The sequence below is a fragment of the Vulpes vulpes genome, chromosome 15, assembly GCF_048418805.1.
Source record: "Vulpes vulpes isolate BD-2025 chromosome 15, VulVul3, whole genome shotgun sequence".
Lineage (NCBI taxonomy): Eukaryota > Metazoa > Chordata > Mammalia > Carnivora > Canidae > Vulpes > Vulpes vulpes.
In genome coordinates, this window is record NC_132794.1 from 113,571,501 (window position 1) to 113,591,464 (window position 19,964).

The following is a 19,964-nucleotide window of genomic DNA, read 5'->3' on the forward strand; positions in this document are numbered from 1 at the left end:
GTGAGTAACTTCATCAGGAGTACATTCTCCTCTCCACTGGTAAAATCAGTCTCTCCTTATTTCAAGTCATGGCCTTTGCTAGATGGAACAATTTTCCCTTCTACTTGTTTCTGTTAGGCCTTGTCCTTTTCTCTGACTTTAAACATTATTTCTTAAAAAATGACAGCTGAATTCATACATGGATTCATAGTTCTTTTCTAGAAATGAGAGAGGTCTGTTGTTGGTAGCCAAAGATCTCTGTCCTTGTGGAGTTCATATTCTAAGGAGCAGAGCTGATAGATGAGGATGATCATAAGTGGGTGGATCCTGTATTGTTCCCGAAGAAGGCAGGGTGCAGGGTCAGGTGTCCTGGTGCAGAGCCAGGCTACAACTTGAAATGGGATGCTGTAGGCTTAGCTCTTAGAGAAGGAGGTCTTAGGGCAAGAATGGCTAAAATTAACAAGACAGGAAACAACAAATGTTGGGGAGGATGTGGAGAAAGGGGAACCCTCTTGCGCTGTTGGTGGGAATGCAAGCTGGTGCAACCACTCTGGAAAACTGTGTGGCGGTTCCTCAGGAAGTTAAAATAGAGCTACCTTATGACCCAGTAATTGCACTACTGGGTGTTTACCCCAAAGATGCAGATGGAGTGAAATGTGGGGACACCTGCACCCTAATGTTCACAGCAGCAACATCCACAACAGCCAAACTGTGGAAGGAGCCACGGAGTCCTTCGACAGCTGACAGGATAAAGAAGATGTGGTGTATATACAATGGAATCTTACTCAGCCATCAGAAAGGATGACACACTCTATCATAAGATACTACCATTTCCATGGATGTGGATGGAACTGGAGGGTATGATGCTGAGTGAAATAAATGAGCCAGGGAAAGTCAATTGTCCTATGGCTTCACTCTTATGTGGAATATAAGAAATAGTGAAAGGGACCATAAGGGAAAGGAGGGGAACTGAGTGGGGAAATTTAGAGAGGAAGACAGACCATAAGAGACTCCTAACTCTGGGAAACAAAGAGTTGCAGAAGGGGAGGTGGGTGGGAGATAGGGTGACTGCGTGATGGGCGTTAAGGAGGGTACATGATGAGATGAGCATGGGGTGTTATACTATATGCTGGCAAATGGAATTTAATAAAGTTAAAAAATTAAAAATAAAAAAATTAAAATATAGTTTAAAAAAGAAGAAAAAGGGGGGAGGAAGAAAAGGAGGCCTTGAAGCCAAGCTCAAGGAAGGGGAGGGAGGGAGTCAGGTGGTCTTCAGCCTCTTTCAGGGGGCAAAGGCAGGCAGTCTGCAGGGAGGGAGCTAGGCAAGGTTCTAGGACCCCGTGGAAGTGTGACTGGGGCAGGGAGGGAGGTTGCTAGCTCTGCCAAAACAGAACACCGCAGAGTGGGTGGCCTAACCTACAGAAATTCGTTTCCCCACAGTTCTGGAGGAAACCCAGCAATCCTAGATCAAGGCTTTCGGCAGCACTGCTGTCTTCTAAGGGCTCCCTCCTTGGCTTGCGGCGTCTTTGTACGTTCCCTCCTCTGCACATGTCTCTGTGTATCTTCTCTTCTTATAATGACTTACTGGATCAACTGCCACCCACCCCTGGCCATGACCTCATTTAACCTTAATTACCTCTTCTAAGGCCCTCTCTCCAAATACAGTCCTGTTCTCAGGTGCTGAAGGTTAGGACTTCAACATAAGAATTTGGGGGGCGACAATTCAGCCTGCAACAGAAGCAGAGCTGGAGTTGGGGGGCAGTGTGCAGCAACTCAAGGGCGGCCTCCCAGGGCCATACCTTTACCTTGGTCCACATTAATACTGCAGTTTTGCTTTTTACGTGTCAGAATGGTTTTATGACAAATCATGGTGATTTCCTTACCGGAATTTGCATGTAGTCACGTTTGAGGTCTGTGATTCTCTCAAGCAAATGCCTCCTATTGACTGTGCTTCTTTTTAATTGATCAACCTAGATTTCTGCTTTTTGCCTCTTCCTGACACCTAAGCAGTTGATTTAAATTCAAAACAAGTGGGCTTCATTATCCTGTATGCTGTTTCTTTAGATAGAAACTAGGAGCATTACATTTTGCAAACTTTTAACTGTGTAGCCAGATAATTAGCTTGTGGAAAACATACTCAATTTTGCAAACAAGTAGTGATTCTGGAAAATAATTAAAATTAGTCATTATCGTACCACTTTGTGGATTTACCTTCCACTACATGCTGTTAAGATCTTGCCTAAGCAAGATTAATAAAAAATAAAAAAATCTTGACGGAACATTTGTTGGAAAGTGACTTCCAATTTGCATCTTCTCTATGTGACTTGTGATTAGAGTGTTGGGTTCAGGTAATGGGAAAACCAATTTGATTTGCGATGCTTTCTTTTTAATTTTATGTGCGTGGTGAATAACTGCAAGGCCCATGATTGTCACGAGATAAAAACATTAATCTTAAAAATATATGAATTTTGTTCAAGGAGATTAATCTCGACAAACTAATGTTTTTACTCCCTAATTTAAAATTATGACGGTCACTGTTATGATCAAAGCTAAGTAATTTGGTAATTATAAAATGCGGCTCTAAATTTTAATCAGATTAGTGGAATGGGTTCTTCTAGTATTCTCATTATGTCTGTGTAATGGGTTCTTCTAGTATTCTCATTATGTCTGTGTGGAAATAAATAGGAGATATGAAAAATGTTTCCTTAACTCTGGGTAATTGCTACAGATTTTAGCTGATCTCCCCTTGAATGTTTTCTCCAAGTCGATGTCCGAGGAGGTTTTTTGTTTTATCTTTACAAAATTTGACATGATGACATCTGCAGCGTGTACTTGCCACGTGCGTGATGTCACCAGAGGGTTTCCTTCACGTGCTAGCTGACCTCAGCTCTGACAGGTGAAGCTGATGTTTAAATTTCACTTCCAGTAGGCTCCCTCTCAACATACTCTGTCCAGTAGAATGTGAGCTTCGTGCGGGCTCCAGATTGCGCTGCACGTACAGCAGCCCTCTGTGAATGCCTATTAAATGAATGAATTAATAACATGACTCCGTTACCCTCCTAGGAAATGAGATTTGTGAAAAGTGTGGCTGTTCTAAGTTCTGTTTTATTATATAGCTTGTCCTTACATATTTATGAGTCCCAGGAAATCCCATTTTTACCCATTAGTAAGAATTTACCAGCATACCTATGTGCTTTTCTTGATGCTTAATTTTTAAATTGTTTTTATTTTTTATTTAAATTCAGTTAATTAACATATAGTATATTATAAGTTTCAGAGGTAAAGTTGAGTGATTCATCAGTTGCCTATAACACGCAGTGCTCATTCCATCTCATGCCCTCCTTCATGCTTGTCACCCAGTTACCCCATCCCCCCACCTCCCCTCCAGCAGCCCTAGAGTTTGTTCCCTAGAGTCCATGTCTCTTATGGTTTGTCTCCCTCTCTGATTATGCCTTGTTTTATTTTTCCCTCCCTTCCCCTATGCTTAATTGTATTGCTGATCCAGTCTCTCTGCCATGATAAAACTCTTCTATTATGGTAAAATCCATAACCATATTTGTTTAGCCTCACATATTTTGTTGCAGGTGATTTCTAAGTTAGGAATATGATGATACACAGGTCTGTCGTCAATTAATATCCATGAGACTAGATCTTAAACGTTCTCACCTGTTAGAGGTGTTCCTCATGGTATGATGGTGATCATGTTGCAAGAAGCGTATAATGTATCAAATCAACACATCTTGCATCTTGACCTTACACCATGTTATTTGTCAGTAGAAAAATAGAAATAAAAAGATCAGACCCTAAAGGCATGCTAATTAAAATATCTAAAAAATCAAAGATCCCAGCAGTTACTAATACAACTTGATGTTGTCTTGGTAGGGATGGACTGGGTCATTAAAGTCTAGAAACAGGAATAAGAAAACAAGGACCACAATCACAAGGGATAGCACAAAATTATTGATAGATATTTGGTTTTAGAGGTCCCCCCCCACCATAACAACCACTGTTGGGAGGAATAACTGAATTCTGTAAGTTTAATCACAAAACACATGCATTAAATTCAGTCATCTCCCAAATACACAAATAAAGATAGAGAAAATGTCAAAGGTTTTTGAAGCAGGCACCCCTCCCAATAAGAGCAACACTAATGAGCTTTTTATAATCCATATGACAAAAACCGCAAAATATTCTTGAATGGCATAAAAATAGACTTGGAACAAATGGACACACATTGTATTTGCGGAAATGAGAAGGCTAATATCCAAGCCTCCTCAATTAATTAAAAAATTCAGTGGAATCTCAATTTAAATTCCATTGGGACCTGTTTCAAACTCAATAATGTGGTTGTAAAGTTCATGTGCAAGAATAAATTGGCATGGATACTCCAGAACAATGTGAAAAACAAGAGTAATGATGTAGGGCTTGCACCGCCGAGTAACAAAGCCATTTGAAAGTGACAATAATTAAAGTATGATCCTGCTTTTATTAAAACTAGTCTCTTTCTATATGTATAAGAGCAAGAGAGAATTTGATATAATATCAAGATTAGTTACATATCACAGGGAATTTTATGATTCTCAAATTTTCTTCTTTATATAAATATTTTCAAGATTATACAGGAGCATCCAGACTTTTTTGGTTCTGCATTTTGACATATATGTACAGTTGTGTCATCAAGACCAAGTGCACGGGTTAGCGTATTTCCATTCTCATACAAAAGTCCCTTGTGCCCCTCTGGAGCCCTTCTCCTTCTGTCACTATCATGTTTTCGTGTCCAGAATGTCCTATACATGAATTCATGCTCTATGTTTGCGTCTGGCTTCTTTCACTTACCACAATGGAGAATTATCCATGTTTATGTGTCATTTAATTGATCTATTTTGTTGCTCGGAACTGTTCTATCCTGTGGACGTACCAGTTTGTTTACTCATCCGTTGATAGTAGACGTATTGGGTGTGTCTCCCTGTGTGGAATTATGAATAGAATTGTCTATAAACATTTGTGTGGATGTCTTCGTGTGGACCCATTTTCATTTCTCTTGGGTTAATACCTAGAAGCAGGATGGTTGTGTTGTATAGTAAGTATGATGAACTGTATAAGAAACCGCCAAAGTGTTTTCTAGAATAGCTGTATCATTTTGCCTTCAGGCCAGCAATAGAGGAGAATTTGAGTTCCTCTGCATCTTTTTTGTTTTTTGTTTTTCTTAGACTCCATTTTTCTAATAGGTGTGTAGTGCTAGCTTCTTATGGTTTTAATTTGCATTTTCCTATTGACAAGTGACACCGAACCCATTTGCTTGTGTGTTTTGGCCAATTGTGTTTCCTTTTTAGTTGAAATATCTATTTAAATGTTTTTTTGATGTTATGTTTTGTTTTTGCTAATTTTTGGATGGGTTGTTTTTATTATTGACTTCTTGGAGTTTTTATAATTTCTGGGTACAAGCCTTTTGTACCAATTCCACAGCCTTCCTTTTTACTCTCTTTGCAAAGTCTTTCAAGGAGCAAACGTTTTTAATCTGAAGAAGTCTGACTTACCATTTTTTTCCTTTGGTTTTATGTGTTTTGTATCTTAAGACATATCTGCCCAGCCCAAGCTCACGAAGGTTTTCTCCTGTGTTTTTCTCTAGAAGTTTTGTTATTTTAACTTTTGCATTTAGGTCTATGATGTATTTTGAGTTGATTTCTGTACGTGGTGTAGGATATGGATTGGGCCTCCTCCCCTCCCTTTTCTTCCTGCCTTGCTCTACGGTGTCTCACTGTGCCGTTTGAAATACCACTTGTTGAAAACACTATGCTTTCTCATTGGGTTTTCTTGGCACTTGGTTTGAGAATCAGTGAGCCTGATGTATGGTCAGTTTGTTTCATTGATGTGTTCTTTCACCAGTAGCCTGTTCTTTTGATACCTGTCATTTTATAGGTCTTAAAATCTGGTAGTGTCCTCCTTGGTTCAATATTTCTTTGGTTTTGTCATGTTATTTGCCCTTCTGTATAAAATTTAGAATTAGATCTTTAATTTCTACAATAAACACCTGCTGGTATTTTGTAATTGTGACTCAACTGGTGGCGTCTAAGCTATGTTGATTCTTCTGAACCATGAATATATCTCTTCATTTTCTTCTAGGTCTCCTTTGATTCTATCATGAATGTTTTGTGAGTTTTAGTATACAGACTCAGTGACTTTAAAATAAGCTGTGTATGTTTTTGTATTTTATTCCTCGTCATCATCACCACTGTCACTGCCACCATAAGCCGTTATTCGGTATGTAGCCAATGGCTGTGCTAATATCCTCATGTATATGACCAATTTAAGTCTTCCAACTTACACCTTACGTATATGACCAATTTAAACTTTTTTTTTAAAGATTTTATTTATTTATTCATGAGACACACACACACAGAGAGAGAGAGAGAGAGAGAGGCAGAGACACAGGCAGAGGGAGAAGCAGGCTTCATGCAGGGAGCCCGAGGTGGGACTCGATCCCGGGACTCCAGGATCACGCCCTGAGCCGAAGGCAGGCGTTAAACCGCTGATCCACCCAGGGATCCCCCCCAATTTAAACTTTTTAATTTAAAGTTAGTTAATTTTAAGTCAAAAGACTTAAATTTAAAAATCCCAGATTTTAAAATCATTGTTGCCATTGTACAGATGATTAAATCAAGGCTAAGAGAGGTGAAACACCCTGCTTCACACAGCCTTCTTGATCTCGGTCAGGTAATTATTCCAAAATGTCTGCCTCTGGAACATTTACTCCTGAACAAATTTTCTGCTACACAACCATGTATCTTCTACCATAAAGAGAACGGTATTGTAAAATCTCCAAAGGAGTGTGAGTGATGTGAAGATCCATATTTGGTAGAGAAAATGAATATTTCTGTTCTTTGCTTTTGCTTTCACTGTAGGGTATTTTGTTAAGAGCAGAATACATATGTGCAGTGCATCCTCCAAATCAATTAGCCATTCCTGCATTTAAGAAGAATGCATATGGTGGAGCTGTACATGCAAAAGCAATACACCCCCATTTATTGATACTTCAGCTCCTCAAACATTTTCCTGAGTGAATATTCCTGACTTTGGTTTGCTTAAAGCTCTTTACTTCCTATCACCCCTCCCCAAGTGTATCTTAAAATAGCTAAATCATTGCTTGTGTTCCTGTTACTATATTGAGTAATAGTTCCTGTGATTGGAAAAGAAACACTTCCTCCTTAGAATTCCCTTGTCAGTCTGTAATGATTCCCTTCTCTAATATTTGTAACATCATATCTTAATTAATTGTTGTCATGTGTCTCTTCTCCACTAGGCTGTGGGTAGACTTTGTATTCCCTTAGCTTTTTCACTTGATATTTTTCTTAGATAAAGCAATTTGATAAAATTATTGTAAAAACCAATATCCTCATCAACTAGATCCACCCTTTATGGACACTTTGTCCAAATGCATTATCTCTGCCCTTCCTCCATTTTGTTAGAGTTGTAAAATATGTGTGTAATATAAACTTGTTTTTGACCAGACCAGAAGTTCACCACAGGCATCATGGCACATCATCCCCTAATTGTTTCATGTATCTCCTAAAAATAATCCTGCTACATAGTTAATAAGATTTTGACATCTCTAGAAATTAACAATGATCCCCTAATATAATATAATACATGACCCAAATGAAATTTCCTCATTGATGTTTTTGAAGACCCAGGTCAATTGTCTTGTTAAATGTCCCATTCCTGGATCAGTCTTTGCATTTCCTCATGAGCAATGTTTTTGGCACAAAACACTACCTAGTTGATCATGTGTCCTTGGTGCCTGCCATCATAGTAGGAGGAGAGAAGAATTTGCGGGCGGGAGAGAGTACTTTCAAGTTGAATGAATATCTCCCTTTTCAATGACCTTGACCTGCTGGTTTCCGTATCCATGGAGGACCTTGGCTGGAATCAACTAGTCCTTTTAGGTTTGAAAGTGACAATTTTTGAACTCCTCAATTCCATCTACATTTTTTAGTCTTCTATAAGAAAGAGCTTTGCCTTTACTTCTCTTCCCCAACTCCCCTCACTTGTATGTCAGTATGTCAATGTAGATTCATAATTTTTAAAAATTCACTACTAATAATCCTTCACTCTTTTTATTCTTTTTGATACTTAGATGTCCTGTTTGCCCCACTTGTGGCCAGGGGAGCCTCCTCCACAAGCATCCTCTGTGTCCTTTTGACTTCGTCGGGTTCTACTGGTCTGGCAGAGGGTTGTCTCTGGTTCTGTGTGTGCCAATTTGGGCAGGGCTCTATTTAGTGCCACCAGACCCCCTCCAGGAGCACCATGCTGTCAACACCTGCCCACTCTTTAATTTGTTGAGCATTGTACTTGTTAATATTTTGTGCCATTTTGAATCTTCTCATCATTTTGGCCTTATTCCCTCAATTTCTTTTGGTGTATTCCGAGTGGCCCTATTTTTTGAGAATCTATGGAACCTTGGATTTCCTCAGGACTGTGGTAAGGGATCTGGATGGAGCCCCAATGGGATGTGTTTCCTGCTTGCCATATTCCCCCTTTACGCACCTGCTAGACAGGTACATTCCTCTGCAAAATTTCTCTTGGGTTCCCCCAGATTTAGTCACACTTTCCCATAGCAGCAGATTTTGAAAATAACACCAAGAGCATTTAGCTTCAATATTCCATTAGGGGCTTATGGAGTCATAAAGGGATCAGTTATCAGTGCTGTATCTTGGTGTGTGGTGTTTGAGCATGTATCTGCTCATGACATATGTATATATTTATGTATAAGTATTTCTTAAGAAATAATATCTTATGACTGAGATTGTCTGTTTCTATTATATAATAATCTCATATTTCAAAATGTTTTATCTTTCTTACGATTCATGAGCTTTCTTTTGGGTAACACTTGGCATGTGACATACTTTCCTCCTTACCTACACATCCAACCAATATAAATAATATTGAGGATAATATCCTTTATGATTCATATAGAGGAATTTCATTTTATACAAGAAAGTTTCAACTGTAATCTGTAACTATGATGGTGATAGCATTCTTTATGGACAGAAGTCAATTTAAAAAAATATGTAGGCATATTGATCCTCCCTTCAATGGTAAAATTTTATTATGACTGAATTATTCTTGTTTCTACCACAGTTTACAGATGCTATATATCATGGGAGAAGATTTGGAAAATCCTAAGCCCTCTAAGGCTTTAATATTATTTGATTTACTGAGTTTATGAAAATAAATATAAAATTTTCTGCTTTACTCTCTGACTTGTGTTAGCAATAAATAGATTATATTAAGGAGTTGTATATAAAGTATATATTCCTCATTAAACCATAAAGTATAATTGGACATGTAAAATTTTATTGTGATTTATTTTTATTCTCTATAACAAATGCATGTGTTTAATTTATTGTATTGAATAAGTAGCAGATAATTGTTATGGGTAACTTAAGATCCAGATAGTCCCTTTTGGTATATTTGGCCTCTATAAATGTCTTCCTACAATTACTGCCACTGTAAAATTGAAATTGATTTTGTTTTTAAAATTAGATTTCTTCCCTTATAGTGTCTGTGATAATATGAAATACTAGTCCTCTATGAACTCAACCAGGCACTCAATTTAAATTTAAGGTACAGGTGTAATTTTGTTGCTAGGAGTTGAAAAAAAGCTAATAGATGACATTAGTGTAGCTTCTCAACCATACTATTTTTAATTTTGTGTGGTTCCTTTTTACAAAATACTCACTTTATGGTCCTTTCTAAAATAAGGAATTGCAATATTTTGGAAACTAAATGAATAAAAAGACCCCCATGCATTAGATAAAAGCTTTGTGGGACTAAATTTATCTTGAAATGAGAAAAGGGAACACAGCACGGCCCTCAGTTTTACCATGGATCATATTTCTGAGAAAATGTACTAAGTTCAAATGATGTGAGCAAATACTCATTTTTCTGAGAACTATAGTTTTAACAATAGTACTTGATTCATTCTTTCAATTGTATCCATTATATCTTATGCTTCATCATTTTTTTTAAAAGATTTTATTTATTTATTCATGAGAGAAACAGACAGAGAGGCAGAGACATAGGCAGAGAGAGAAGCAGGCTCCACACAGGGAGCCCGAGCGGGACTCGATCCTGGGACCCTGGGATCACACCCACCCTGGGCCGAAGGCAGACGCTCTACTACTGAGCCACCCAGGTGGCTCTGCTTCATCAAATATTTAATTAACAACACATGAAATACCTTTACACAGGGCCAGCAGTGACTTATGTCTCCTGATGTATTTTGCGTGGCACACTTTTTCTTTCACTTTACAACATTGTTCTGCCTGCATTTTCAATGTTCATTTCTTCTTTATAGCTCATCTCCTCTCATAAAAGGGTTAAGATATTTTATATGACATGAGAAGTCATCAGTGAGGACATGAAAGCAAAGGGGAAGAACTGTCATCCATCTCTTGCAAAAAATCTGAGGAGAAAGAACAACTTCACAAGGATGATAGAATTTGGAGGTGTTTTTCTAAGTATATCACTATTATTTGACGTCTTAGTAGTACAGTTACTTGGCTGATAAGGGTAAATAGTTTACTTGTCCTGAAAATTGGCTGTCCTGACCCACCCCATCCTCTCCATTAGCAATTCCCAGTGTACTCTGTGACTCTTTGCTTTCTTTTTCTCTTTAATGTTTTAGAATCATTGTTTTTTTTATCCCTAGTGTTGTGAAATCTCATGATGATGAGTCTTGGTCATGCTTGACACCTAGTGCATGCCATTTGAGAAAAATTAATATCATTTAATTATTTTCTATTTTTAAAAGTTTCTGATGGCTTTATTGAGATATAATTCACATACTCTAAAATTCATCAGTTTTAAGTGAACAATTTAAGTGTTCAGTATAATCACAGAGTTAACTACTACCATCATCAGTTTTAGAATATTGTCATCATCCCCAATAGAAATCTGTATCTGTGAGCCATCGACTCCCCATTAACCCCACCTCCAGCTCTTGCCAATCACTAATCTACTTTCTGCCTTTATAAGTTTGCCTATTCTGGGATCCCTGGGTGGCGCAGCGGTTTGGCGCCTGCCTTTGGCCCAGGGCACGATCCTGGAGACCCAGGATCGAATCCCACATCAGGCTCCTGGTGCATGGAGCCTGCTTCCCCCTCTGCCTATGTCTCTGCCTCTCTCTCTCTCTCTGTGACTATCATAAATAAATAAAAATTAAAAAAAAATAAGTTTGCCTATTCTGGATATTTTTCAGCAATGGAATTATGCAGTTTAGGGTTTTTTGTGATTGGCTTGTCAATTTCTACAAAGCTGCTGGCTCGGATTTTGATAGGAATTGCATAGCTTCTGTAGATTAATTTGGGGGATGCTGTCATCAAGCAATATTAAGTCTTCCAATCCATGAACATGGGGTATATTTCCATCAAATAATTAGTTTTTTTGATGTTTTTGTAAATAGAGTTATTTTCTGAATTTCATTTTTTGGAGTGTTCATTGCCAGTCTGTAGAAAAGCAGTTGATTTTTGTATTTTGATCCTATATCCTGCTATCAGCTGAACTCCTTTATTCTAATAGTTTTTATGTGGATGTTCTGTCCTTTTATTTTTTTTAATTTTTTTATTTTTTAAATTTTTATTTATTTATGATAGTCACACAGAGAGAGAGAGACAGAGACACAGGCAGAGGGAGAAGCAGACTCCATGCACCGGGAGCCCGACGTGGGACTCGATCCCGGGTCTCCAGGATCACGCCCTGGGCCAAAGACAGGCGCCAAGCCGCTGCGCCACCCAGGGATCCCCATGTTCTGTCCTTTTAGAAAAACAGCCTTTGCTCTCCTTTTTCTGTGTTCTTTCTTTCTGGAGTCTTTGTCTATCAGATATGAATGTTTTTTGTTTTTTATTTTAACGATTTTATTTATTTTTTTGAGAGGGAAAGAGAAAGTGGGAGGGGCAGGAATAGAGGAAGAGAGACAAGCTGACTCTGCACTGATGCAGAGCCCCAGGTGGGGCTCAACCCCATGACCCTGAGATCACATGATTTGGGCCAAAATCAAGAGTCAGATATCCAACTGATTGAGCCACGCATGCACCCCAAATATTGAATCTCTTGAATGGTTGTCTGATGTTTCTACTTTGTGTGTGTGTGTTCCACTTTCTGGAGGATTTTGTTAATTTTACCTTCCCACGCTTCTATTGAAATGTTTATTTCTGCTAACATAGTTTGAATATTCCAGAATGCTTTCTTTGTTCCTTTTTTTAACATTATGTTCTTATTTTATGGATGTGATCTCCTATCTACTTGAGGACAATTATTGTAGATCTTTGAGTTCTCTTTTATATCCCCAGTTGTTTTCTTTCCTCATGAGGCTGTTCAGTCTTGATCAGACTGTTTCCCATGTGTGCACAGAGTTGGGAGGTGTGGCGAGCCTGCGTGGGCTGAACCTCTGTGGCCAGACAGTGCGTATGCTCCCTTGGGCTGCTCAGTTTTCCCAAAGAGGATTCTTCTGGTCCCTTGTTCCAGTTTGACATGGGGTTAAAATTGCTGGAAGGGGGGTTAGGTTAAACCTTCTTGCGAATATGCTGGGAGTTGGGCAGACCAGAGAGTGGAGTGGTTATAGTGTTTGGTTGCTTATCGCTAGATACTTTCAGCCAGGTGGCTCCTGCCCCTCTTTCTCTTCTACTTTGTCAGGCATCTACTGTCCCCTCCAGGCAGAGTATAAACCAAGTGGTCCCCTGCCTGGGAATGAGTGGGAGCATCCCCTCAGTGGACTGGCTGGGAGTGGGCAAATAGGCCACATGTTAAACACATCGGTGTTCTTGATTTCCCCCTCACGATGGAGCCTTGCTTTCTGTGTCTTCCTAGGATTCTGTGCCTGGAATCAGCAGGTTGCTTTTAAATTGTCACCCTCTTCTTGTGTTCAAGACACTCAGTAACCATTCATGCTTCCCTTATCAGCTTCCAGAATCCTTGTCTTCAGTTGTGTCCTCTCCTCATTCTCTTTGTCCTTATGGCTTTGTGAATTAAAAGATGTTCTGTATTGTCAGCTTTATGTGAGGAAACAGGTTGGGCATGTTTTGGATTATTTTTCATTCATCATGCAGAAGCCCCTAGGTATATGTTCACAAATATTTCTCCAGAGACTTTGGAGGAATCTTTTGGGACAGTGAACGTTTTGCAGTACTTTCTGGACTCCCTATTTTCTTAAGTTTCCTCATAGCAAATAGAACCCTTACACATTTTGCTTGTGGCTTTCCCTTTTGAAAACAGAAAGCCTTCATGAGCCCTAGAGCTTTCACCTTAACTGCACCAAGAACTCCTCCATTTAGGTCTTGCCTACCTTTGCAATGGAAGACGCTGTTTTCAGTTACTTCCTTTTCCTACATTCTGGTGCTCCTAACGTTGCTTTACAGCATCAGTTCTTTGGCTTGAATGCCCCCCAAAATGAAAATCAATTCCAAATTCACCAAGTCATCCATCTTCCCACCTTCACCACAATTCTCGCACAGTGCCGCTGAGCAGTATATCACACCTGTCACTGGAAGGTCCCTTTTTTTTAGCCTTTAGTGATGATTATGAGGATTGTTTTCATCACCATATTTGAAACTTAACCTTCTAACTGCGAGTTTCTCTTCAAAGTACTTAAACTTGGTGAAAACATGTTTAAAATTTTTACAAGTCATCTGTGGAAGTCATGAAGTGTAATCCCAGATTTAAAAGGAATTCTTGCGTCATTCCTACCAGGAGCCTGCCGTCTGGACTTGGTGCTCCTGGGTCACTGTTCACAGCTTCCACAGCTTCTGTGGTTTGGAGCTGCCCCCATCCCTTGCAACTTAGAGCACGTCGAAGAGAGCTAAAATTTCTCCCTATGCCATGTGTCCTAGAGAGAAGAGATGTGCTGCATGCAGAGTGTGAGCTCTAGGGTCATATGAACCATTTTTATCTCTGATAGACCTACCAAGAGCAATTTCATACACCTCCTTCGGGTCATGGCTTTGTCCGTCTTTATTACATAAAGGAGGCACACCCTCAGAACTCCTCAGGACCAGGCACCAAAATCCTTGGGGTTGTTCCTTCTCATTCACGTACTCACCCTTAGACCTTACACTCAGCAAAGCTGAGAATGATACTGTTTAAAAGGTAGGTGTTCAACTCAATTACCATTCTCCAATATCTATCCTTTTAGAGTAATCTTTTGCCTTTATATCCTACGTGCATTTTCCTTTTTCAGAGAATACCTTGTCCACCACCAGTGCCTCATTCTGCCCCTTGGTTCTCCCTCTTGTTGGTTCTCCTTGCCTACCATTCTGCCTTTTCCCCTCTCCTATCTGTCCACCTGCCCAGTACCTTGGAAGCTCAAGCAGATTTAACCCTGGAACATGGAGGGTGGTTCTACGAGGTTCAGAGGCCAGTGAAGTACAGGACTTGAGGAGGGGTACAGAGCAGTAACCACGTCTACATGGACAGAGTGGCCCGTGGATGAGATTTTTGAGGATAGGGGAACAGGAAACCTGGAAGTCCAGCACAGGGGGGTTGGTCCCTGCTACCAAAAGATCTCCTTTTCTCTCAGGACCATCTTCTACAATATTAATATATGTTCAGTTTACAAAAGTAATCTAGTTCAGTTCTCCCACCCCTAATGAGTATGTTTTTTCTTCTTTCTTATCCTTATTGTTCCTTCTTTTTATTTACATCTTTTTTTTCCTTTCCAGTGCTATAGTCTTTATATTGCTGAAATAGAGACATGTAATTATCTCCATGTTTGTTCCTCAAGCATTTTCTCATGTTATTAAAATAGTTAATATTTGAATAGGTAATGTTTAATGTTTTAGTGGTTGCATAACATTTCATGATCACACTCCGGGATGGTTGCCTGATTCAGCAAGCAGTGGTGCAGGGTACCTGGTTCAACCTGAGCTTTGGCTAAACAGTAAATGGATGTGCTAGCGTATGGATGTCACATGCAATATTTTTGCAGGGCAATGTTTGGGACATGCTTACTCTTTGTTGTTCATCTGAGATTCAAACTGAACTGGGCATCCTGTATCTTATCCCGCAGTCCTCCAAAACATCGCATTATTTACACAGTTTCTTGTGGTTCAACATGCAGATGTTTTCAGCAATGCGACAGACATCTTTAGACATCAGAATTTTGTATTTTGAATGAACTTCCTTCGGTGGATTGTTAGCAATGGAATCACCGAGGAGATGAGTGTTTTTTCTCAGACTTTGCAAGCCTACTGCCAAATCGCTTTTTAAAAAGGTTATAGCAATTTATGCTCCCACCAGCAGCGTGTAAGAGTGCTCATCCCCTGCACCCTTGCTAACATTATCCTCACTTAAATACTCCTTTGCTATTTTGGCAGGCAAATAATGGTATATCATTTTCATCTGTGATTGCTAATGAAGTTCACTTCTTTTTTTTTTTTTGTTTATTAGGCATTCTGTGTCCTGATTTTTAAGTTTTCTGCAACTGTATGCTGACTTCTCTGCCCCCGTTTTGCATTGCTTTGAAGTCTAAGGAATATGTCTTATTTTCATTTATTTGCTTGTTTTTACTCAGCCGCTGGGGCTGGAGCTTGGTCCCCATGCTCGGGTTTCAGGACGAGTTCTGCACAATTACCACCAGCGTACCTGCCACCCCACCCATTGTTCAAAAGCAAAAGCTTCATAGAACTTCTAAATGCATTTCAAATAAATCAATTAAAAAGCACAGAATAGTAATTTTCTTTTGAGCTTGCAGAATAAAAATTTTCTTTCCATAGTTATCCCCCATGTCTACTTCTTGCGTATGACTGGTTTCAAGTACAGCTTCTATAACGACCCACTGTGTCTGCCCCCAGAACCCCCCCCCCACCCCCCACCCCACCCCCACCCCCCCAGTCTGCTGTATGGAGTTCTTTCGGGTTCTTGAGAACAGTAAAGCTTCACGGTCATCACATCCCTTCCTTCTGGAAATACGGGTACCCCATTCATGGGACTCCATTCCAAAGAAAAGGGGAAGCATTTCTGTGGATTTCAACAGGTGTATTACCCCATTTCGATAGGGGTCCAAAGCTTTAATGTAGTAAAGAGCAGTAAAATAGCAAAGATTTGCTTCCTCTAAGAAAGAAAGTCTGCACAATACAAATGTTCTTGAACATTTCTGTAGGTAAAGTAAATAGCACATTGGTAACCCCGAGCCTTTTGACTCCTGACTCATGGCAGTGCCCTGCCTCTGTCCCCCTCCCGGGGCATACTCCCTTTTAGTCCTCATCCCTGTAGAATAAGAGCCCATTGGCTTTCCTTCCCTGTGACATTCTCTCCAACTTGAAGTCTTCCCGACTGGCTATTTGCATATTCCCAGGATTAGCTTTGTAGAAATTGCTATATTCTCGACTTCTTCATTTTCTACATCATGCCAGCGGCCCCAGCCTTGGCCTTGCATGAAGTTTGCAGCATTACGTGCCAATCTGCTCCCTAAATTGAGTATCTCCATGTCACCTGTTTGAGTATCTGCCCAGACTCCTTATGCGCTGCTTTTCTCATCTGTGCTACTCTGCGCTCCCCCTGTTGTCATTCTCGAAGCTGCTCTGGGGTCTTGCTTTTCTTTCTTTCTACTTGATGTTTTAAGTTAAGTACATAGCTTTCCTGCATCTAATAAACATAGCTGGCTTTGTGATTTGGGCGATTCTAATGTGGAAGCCCCATCTTTTAGACCTGTAGAAAATTCGAACCTGTAGAAAATTCACTCGAGCCCCTGCCGGTGCGTCTTGGCCGATATAGGCTCTTCTTGCCTTAGGAAACTTCTTGTCTCCTGAGAAGGAGACCAACTACAGAAAACTGTGTTAGGGAGGGGACTGGGGCCCTGTCTGTGGTGGCCTCTTCTCACTCTCCTGCAACTTTCTCTGATGCCTGCAAAAGTGCAGGAAAGTGAGTCTCCACCTCACGTTAGCCATAAGCAGCATCCTCAGATTTCTCAGAAAGAGAATTAAAATGCACATCGGGGCAAGAGGAAAGAAATCAGCTCAGCTACTAAGCAGCCACCTTGCGGCCTGCCACGCTGGGTTCACACCCAGTTTTTCCACTTACTCATTGAGGGCGATCATTCAGCCTCTGTCCCAGTGCCTGTAAAATGGGACAAGAGGAGGATCAGTGGTGGGGTTGAACGGGGACTCAGCACACCACTTGTCACATGGTAGGTAGTCCATCAACATGTAATATTATGAAGACCCATCCCCGGAAGATGGCATCTCATGAAGAGTAGAGATATGAAGACAGCTTCTCCTGAGCTCACGAGGATGCCAAATATTTACATATCTCAAAAGTTCATGTTCACAGACATTGTGCCATTTTATAAATCATTCCTCAAGCGGAAAACAAGCATTCTTTAACTCTTTCTCTGAATACCAACTCGGAATCCAAATCTGGGCAATTATCATCATTCACAAATAGTTTTTAATTCATAATTCATTTTTAATTCATCATTCATAATTTACATTTCTGTGCAAATGAAAGGGACCACATTGTCATTCTTGTATTTGTTCAATTTGCATAACGCACCCTTTGAGGACTCATTTGGAAGCACACACGTACGCTGTAGAAATAAAATAGGTCGGGAAAAATATTGGACTGTAACATTTCATGGTAGAGAGTGTGTTCCAGAATAATATAGAGGACATGGACGTATTCGAATATACTGCTTGTAAGATAAGAGTAGGGTTTGTAAAAGAAGGCAGTTTGGGAACTCATGGAATAGGCCAAAATTGGGGATATGTCTCAAAGTATGTCTCATCCTGTAATTGGACCAGACTCTTACTGGTTTAATGGGAAAAAGTGTATGTCCTGTGTTTCTTAAAATGTCCTTAATTTAGGGACAAATATAGAAAAGCAAGGAAGGCTTTTAAGATGTCCTTCGCCATGACACAGAAGGGATCAGTTGCAGTCAGTGGCAACAGGACCACTTGGGCTTCCTCCTACCCTTCAGCGCACGTGTACACACACACACAAACACACACACACCTGCATGTGCACACCCATAGCCGCACACATACTGGCTGCCTCTTCGTTAGCTGCATTGGCCTGTTATTTTCTCCATGTCTTGATTCTGTTTGGTGGTTTCTGTTTTCCCTCCCTGCTCTGTCTGCTAGGAGAAACTCTCCTCTCTCCCACTTTACATTCTGATGAGCCTGCATGCCTCCTCACATTCTTCTTGTGGAAAAGAATTGGACCATAACTCATTGTGGAATCGGTGGTGATTGCCTCCAAATTGGCCAAGGGGGACACAGGCAGATTTTGAGAAATAAAAGGCCTCTCTTTGCCACGGCCCAAGAGGAAGGGCTGCACACACATCTCGCCTGGTAATAAGAGAGCAACTTCCCATGGAGGACAAGACATGAGTGTCAGTGGTTTCAATCTTGTCTTTAATTTTTGCATATTTAATGCAAAAATATTTATAGCTTGTTTTTCCAGGCTGGACAACCATGTGTCAGGAAACATTTAAGGCAGAGACAAGGAGATAGAGCAAAACTCAAGATCATGAGGTGGAAAAGACTGGTCCTCTCATGCTGGCCAGCCAGTGGGGGTGCCAGAGATCACAGGCCCCCTGCCCACAGTCCATTGCTTCTCCTTGACCGTTTCAACACCAGACTCTTAGTTGATAGCAACTTTTCCTATAAGTGGTGTTCTCTTCCCATCTCATTGTTCTTTGATTCCTTTACAGGGAAACTTTGTGGCTTGTATGACAGCTATTTTACGACAAATGGAAGATTATCATTACGCCCATTTGATCAAGACTTTTGGGAAAATGAGGACCGATGTTGTGGTGAGTGTAACTTTGGCCCTTCTCATATGACTGTGTTTGGGGGCCAGCATTTTAGGCAAAACATTGACATCAGTATTTCAAGTGTGATTTTGCATGAGGACTTGGCTCTAATTGGTTTGATAACCCATCTGGCAGAGAGTCCATATTTCTTAGAAGATGCGGATCCCAACACACGGACTTGTTCCTAATGCTGAGCTAGGGAGTGACTCAGCATGTAAGCCCAGAAAGAGCTTCCTTATGCTATGGAATCACTGGAGATGTGGAGATGCTACCCACGGAGAATCATCTAGTAACTCCTGTTCACTTATTGATTGACTTCTCAGTAGCAGAAACCAGAGTCTTTTCAGCTTTAAATTATACTCTGGTATTAATTAGCTCTAATCATGGGGGCTCATCAGCGTTTCTCCAAATAATTCTCCAGTCATCCTCAATACAACTGTGTTACAGCTTAATTAGGAGAAGCATAATAGAGGGGAAGTGAGTGCTTTGGAACCACCTCCCTAATGACCTGAAATCCCACGGCCATACGGCAGATGTCTTCCGCAAAGCTACGACCACCCTTGTTGGCAGAGCTCTCGGTTAGATGTGAACCTAATCTCTGGAGTAAAGTGGCACAGATTTCATTTCTGAGACTCCCTAGTTTCCTGTGGGATCCAGCAGATGCTACTAGTGTTTCCAGAACAAGGTTGGTTACACTTCACATCATTGTATTTACCTTACTAAGGGAGGCGAAGAAGGATACATTTAGTGGTTGTTTTTCAAAGGATCATTTCTAATAAGATATGGCCTTCTTCGTGTTGCCACCCCAAGTGTGTGTGCACGCATGCATGTATTTAAATTTCTAAGGAGACAAAAATGGATCTACACCTTCAAATCATAGCAGTTTTCCTTAAACGAAAGTGAAGGAGCAAGAACGTATAATGTATTTGTGTCTCCGGGTGTTGACTTCTTTTCAAAAACACGGACGTGCAGCTTAAAGGAGGTATACGCTCAGGTACATGATCTGCATTATATTTGTGTCCTGTCATCCCTCAGCAGTCATGGCACAGTGAAATCATATTTGATACGTGGAACGTCCCATGCAGCCAGTGAATCTTAACTGTATCCCCCCGCCCTGTTGGGGTCAGTGTAAGGAGGGCTGTAGCTGAACCTATATGAACAATTTCCTAAATAGCATTCC

At 40.3% G+C, this 19,964-nt stretch overlaps 1 protein-coding gene across 2 annotated transcripts in view; it reads left to right on the forward strand.

Moving 5' to 3' along the window:
* The window catches only part of DOCK1 (dedicator of cytokinesis 1), a 495,561-nt gene that overhangs the window by 293,234 nt on the left and 182,363 nt on the right, over positions 1 to 19,964 (forward strand). For both annotated transcript variants that reach the window (XM_072740395.1, XM_072740396.1), the window contains exon 28: positions 18,683 to 18,784. In XM_072740395.1, the coding sequence (XP_072596496.1) occupies positions 18,683 to 18,784 (102 nt within the window). The remainder of the gene's footprint in view (positions 1 to 18,682; positions 18,785 to 19,964) is intronic.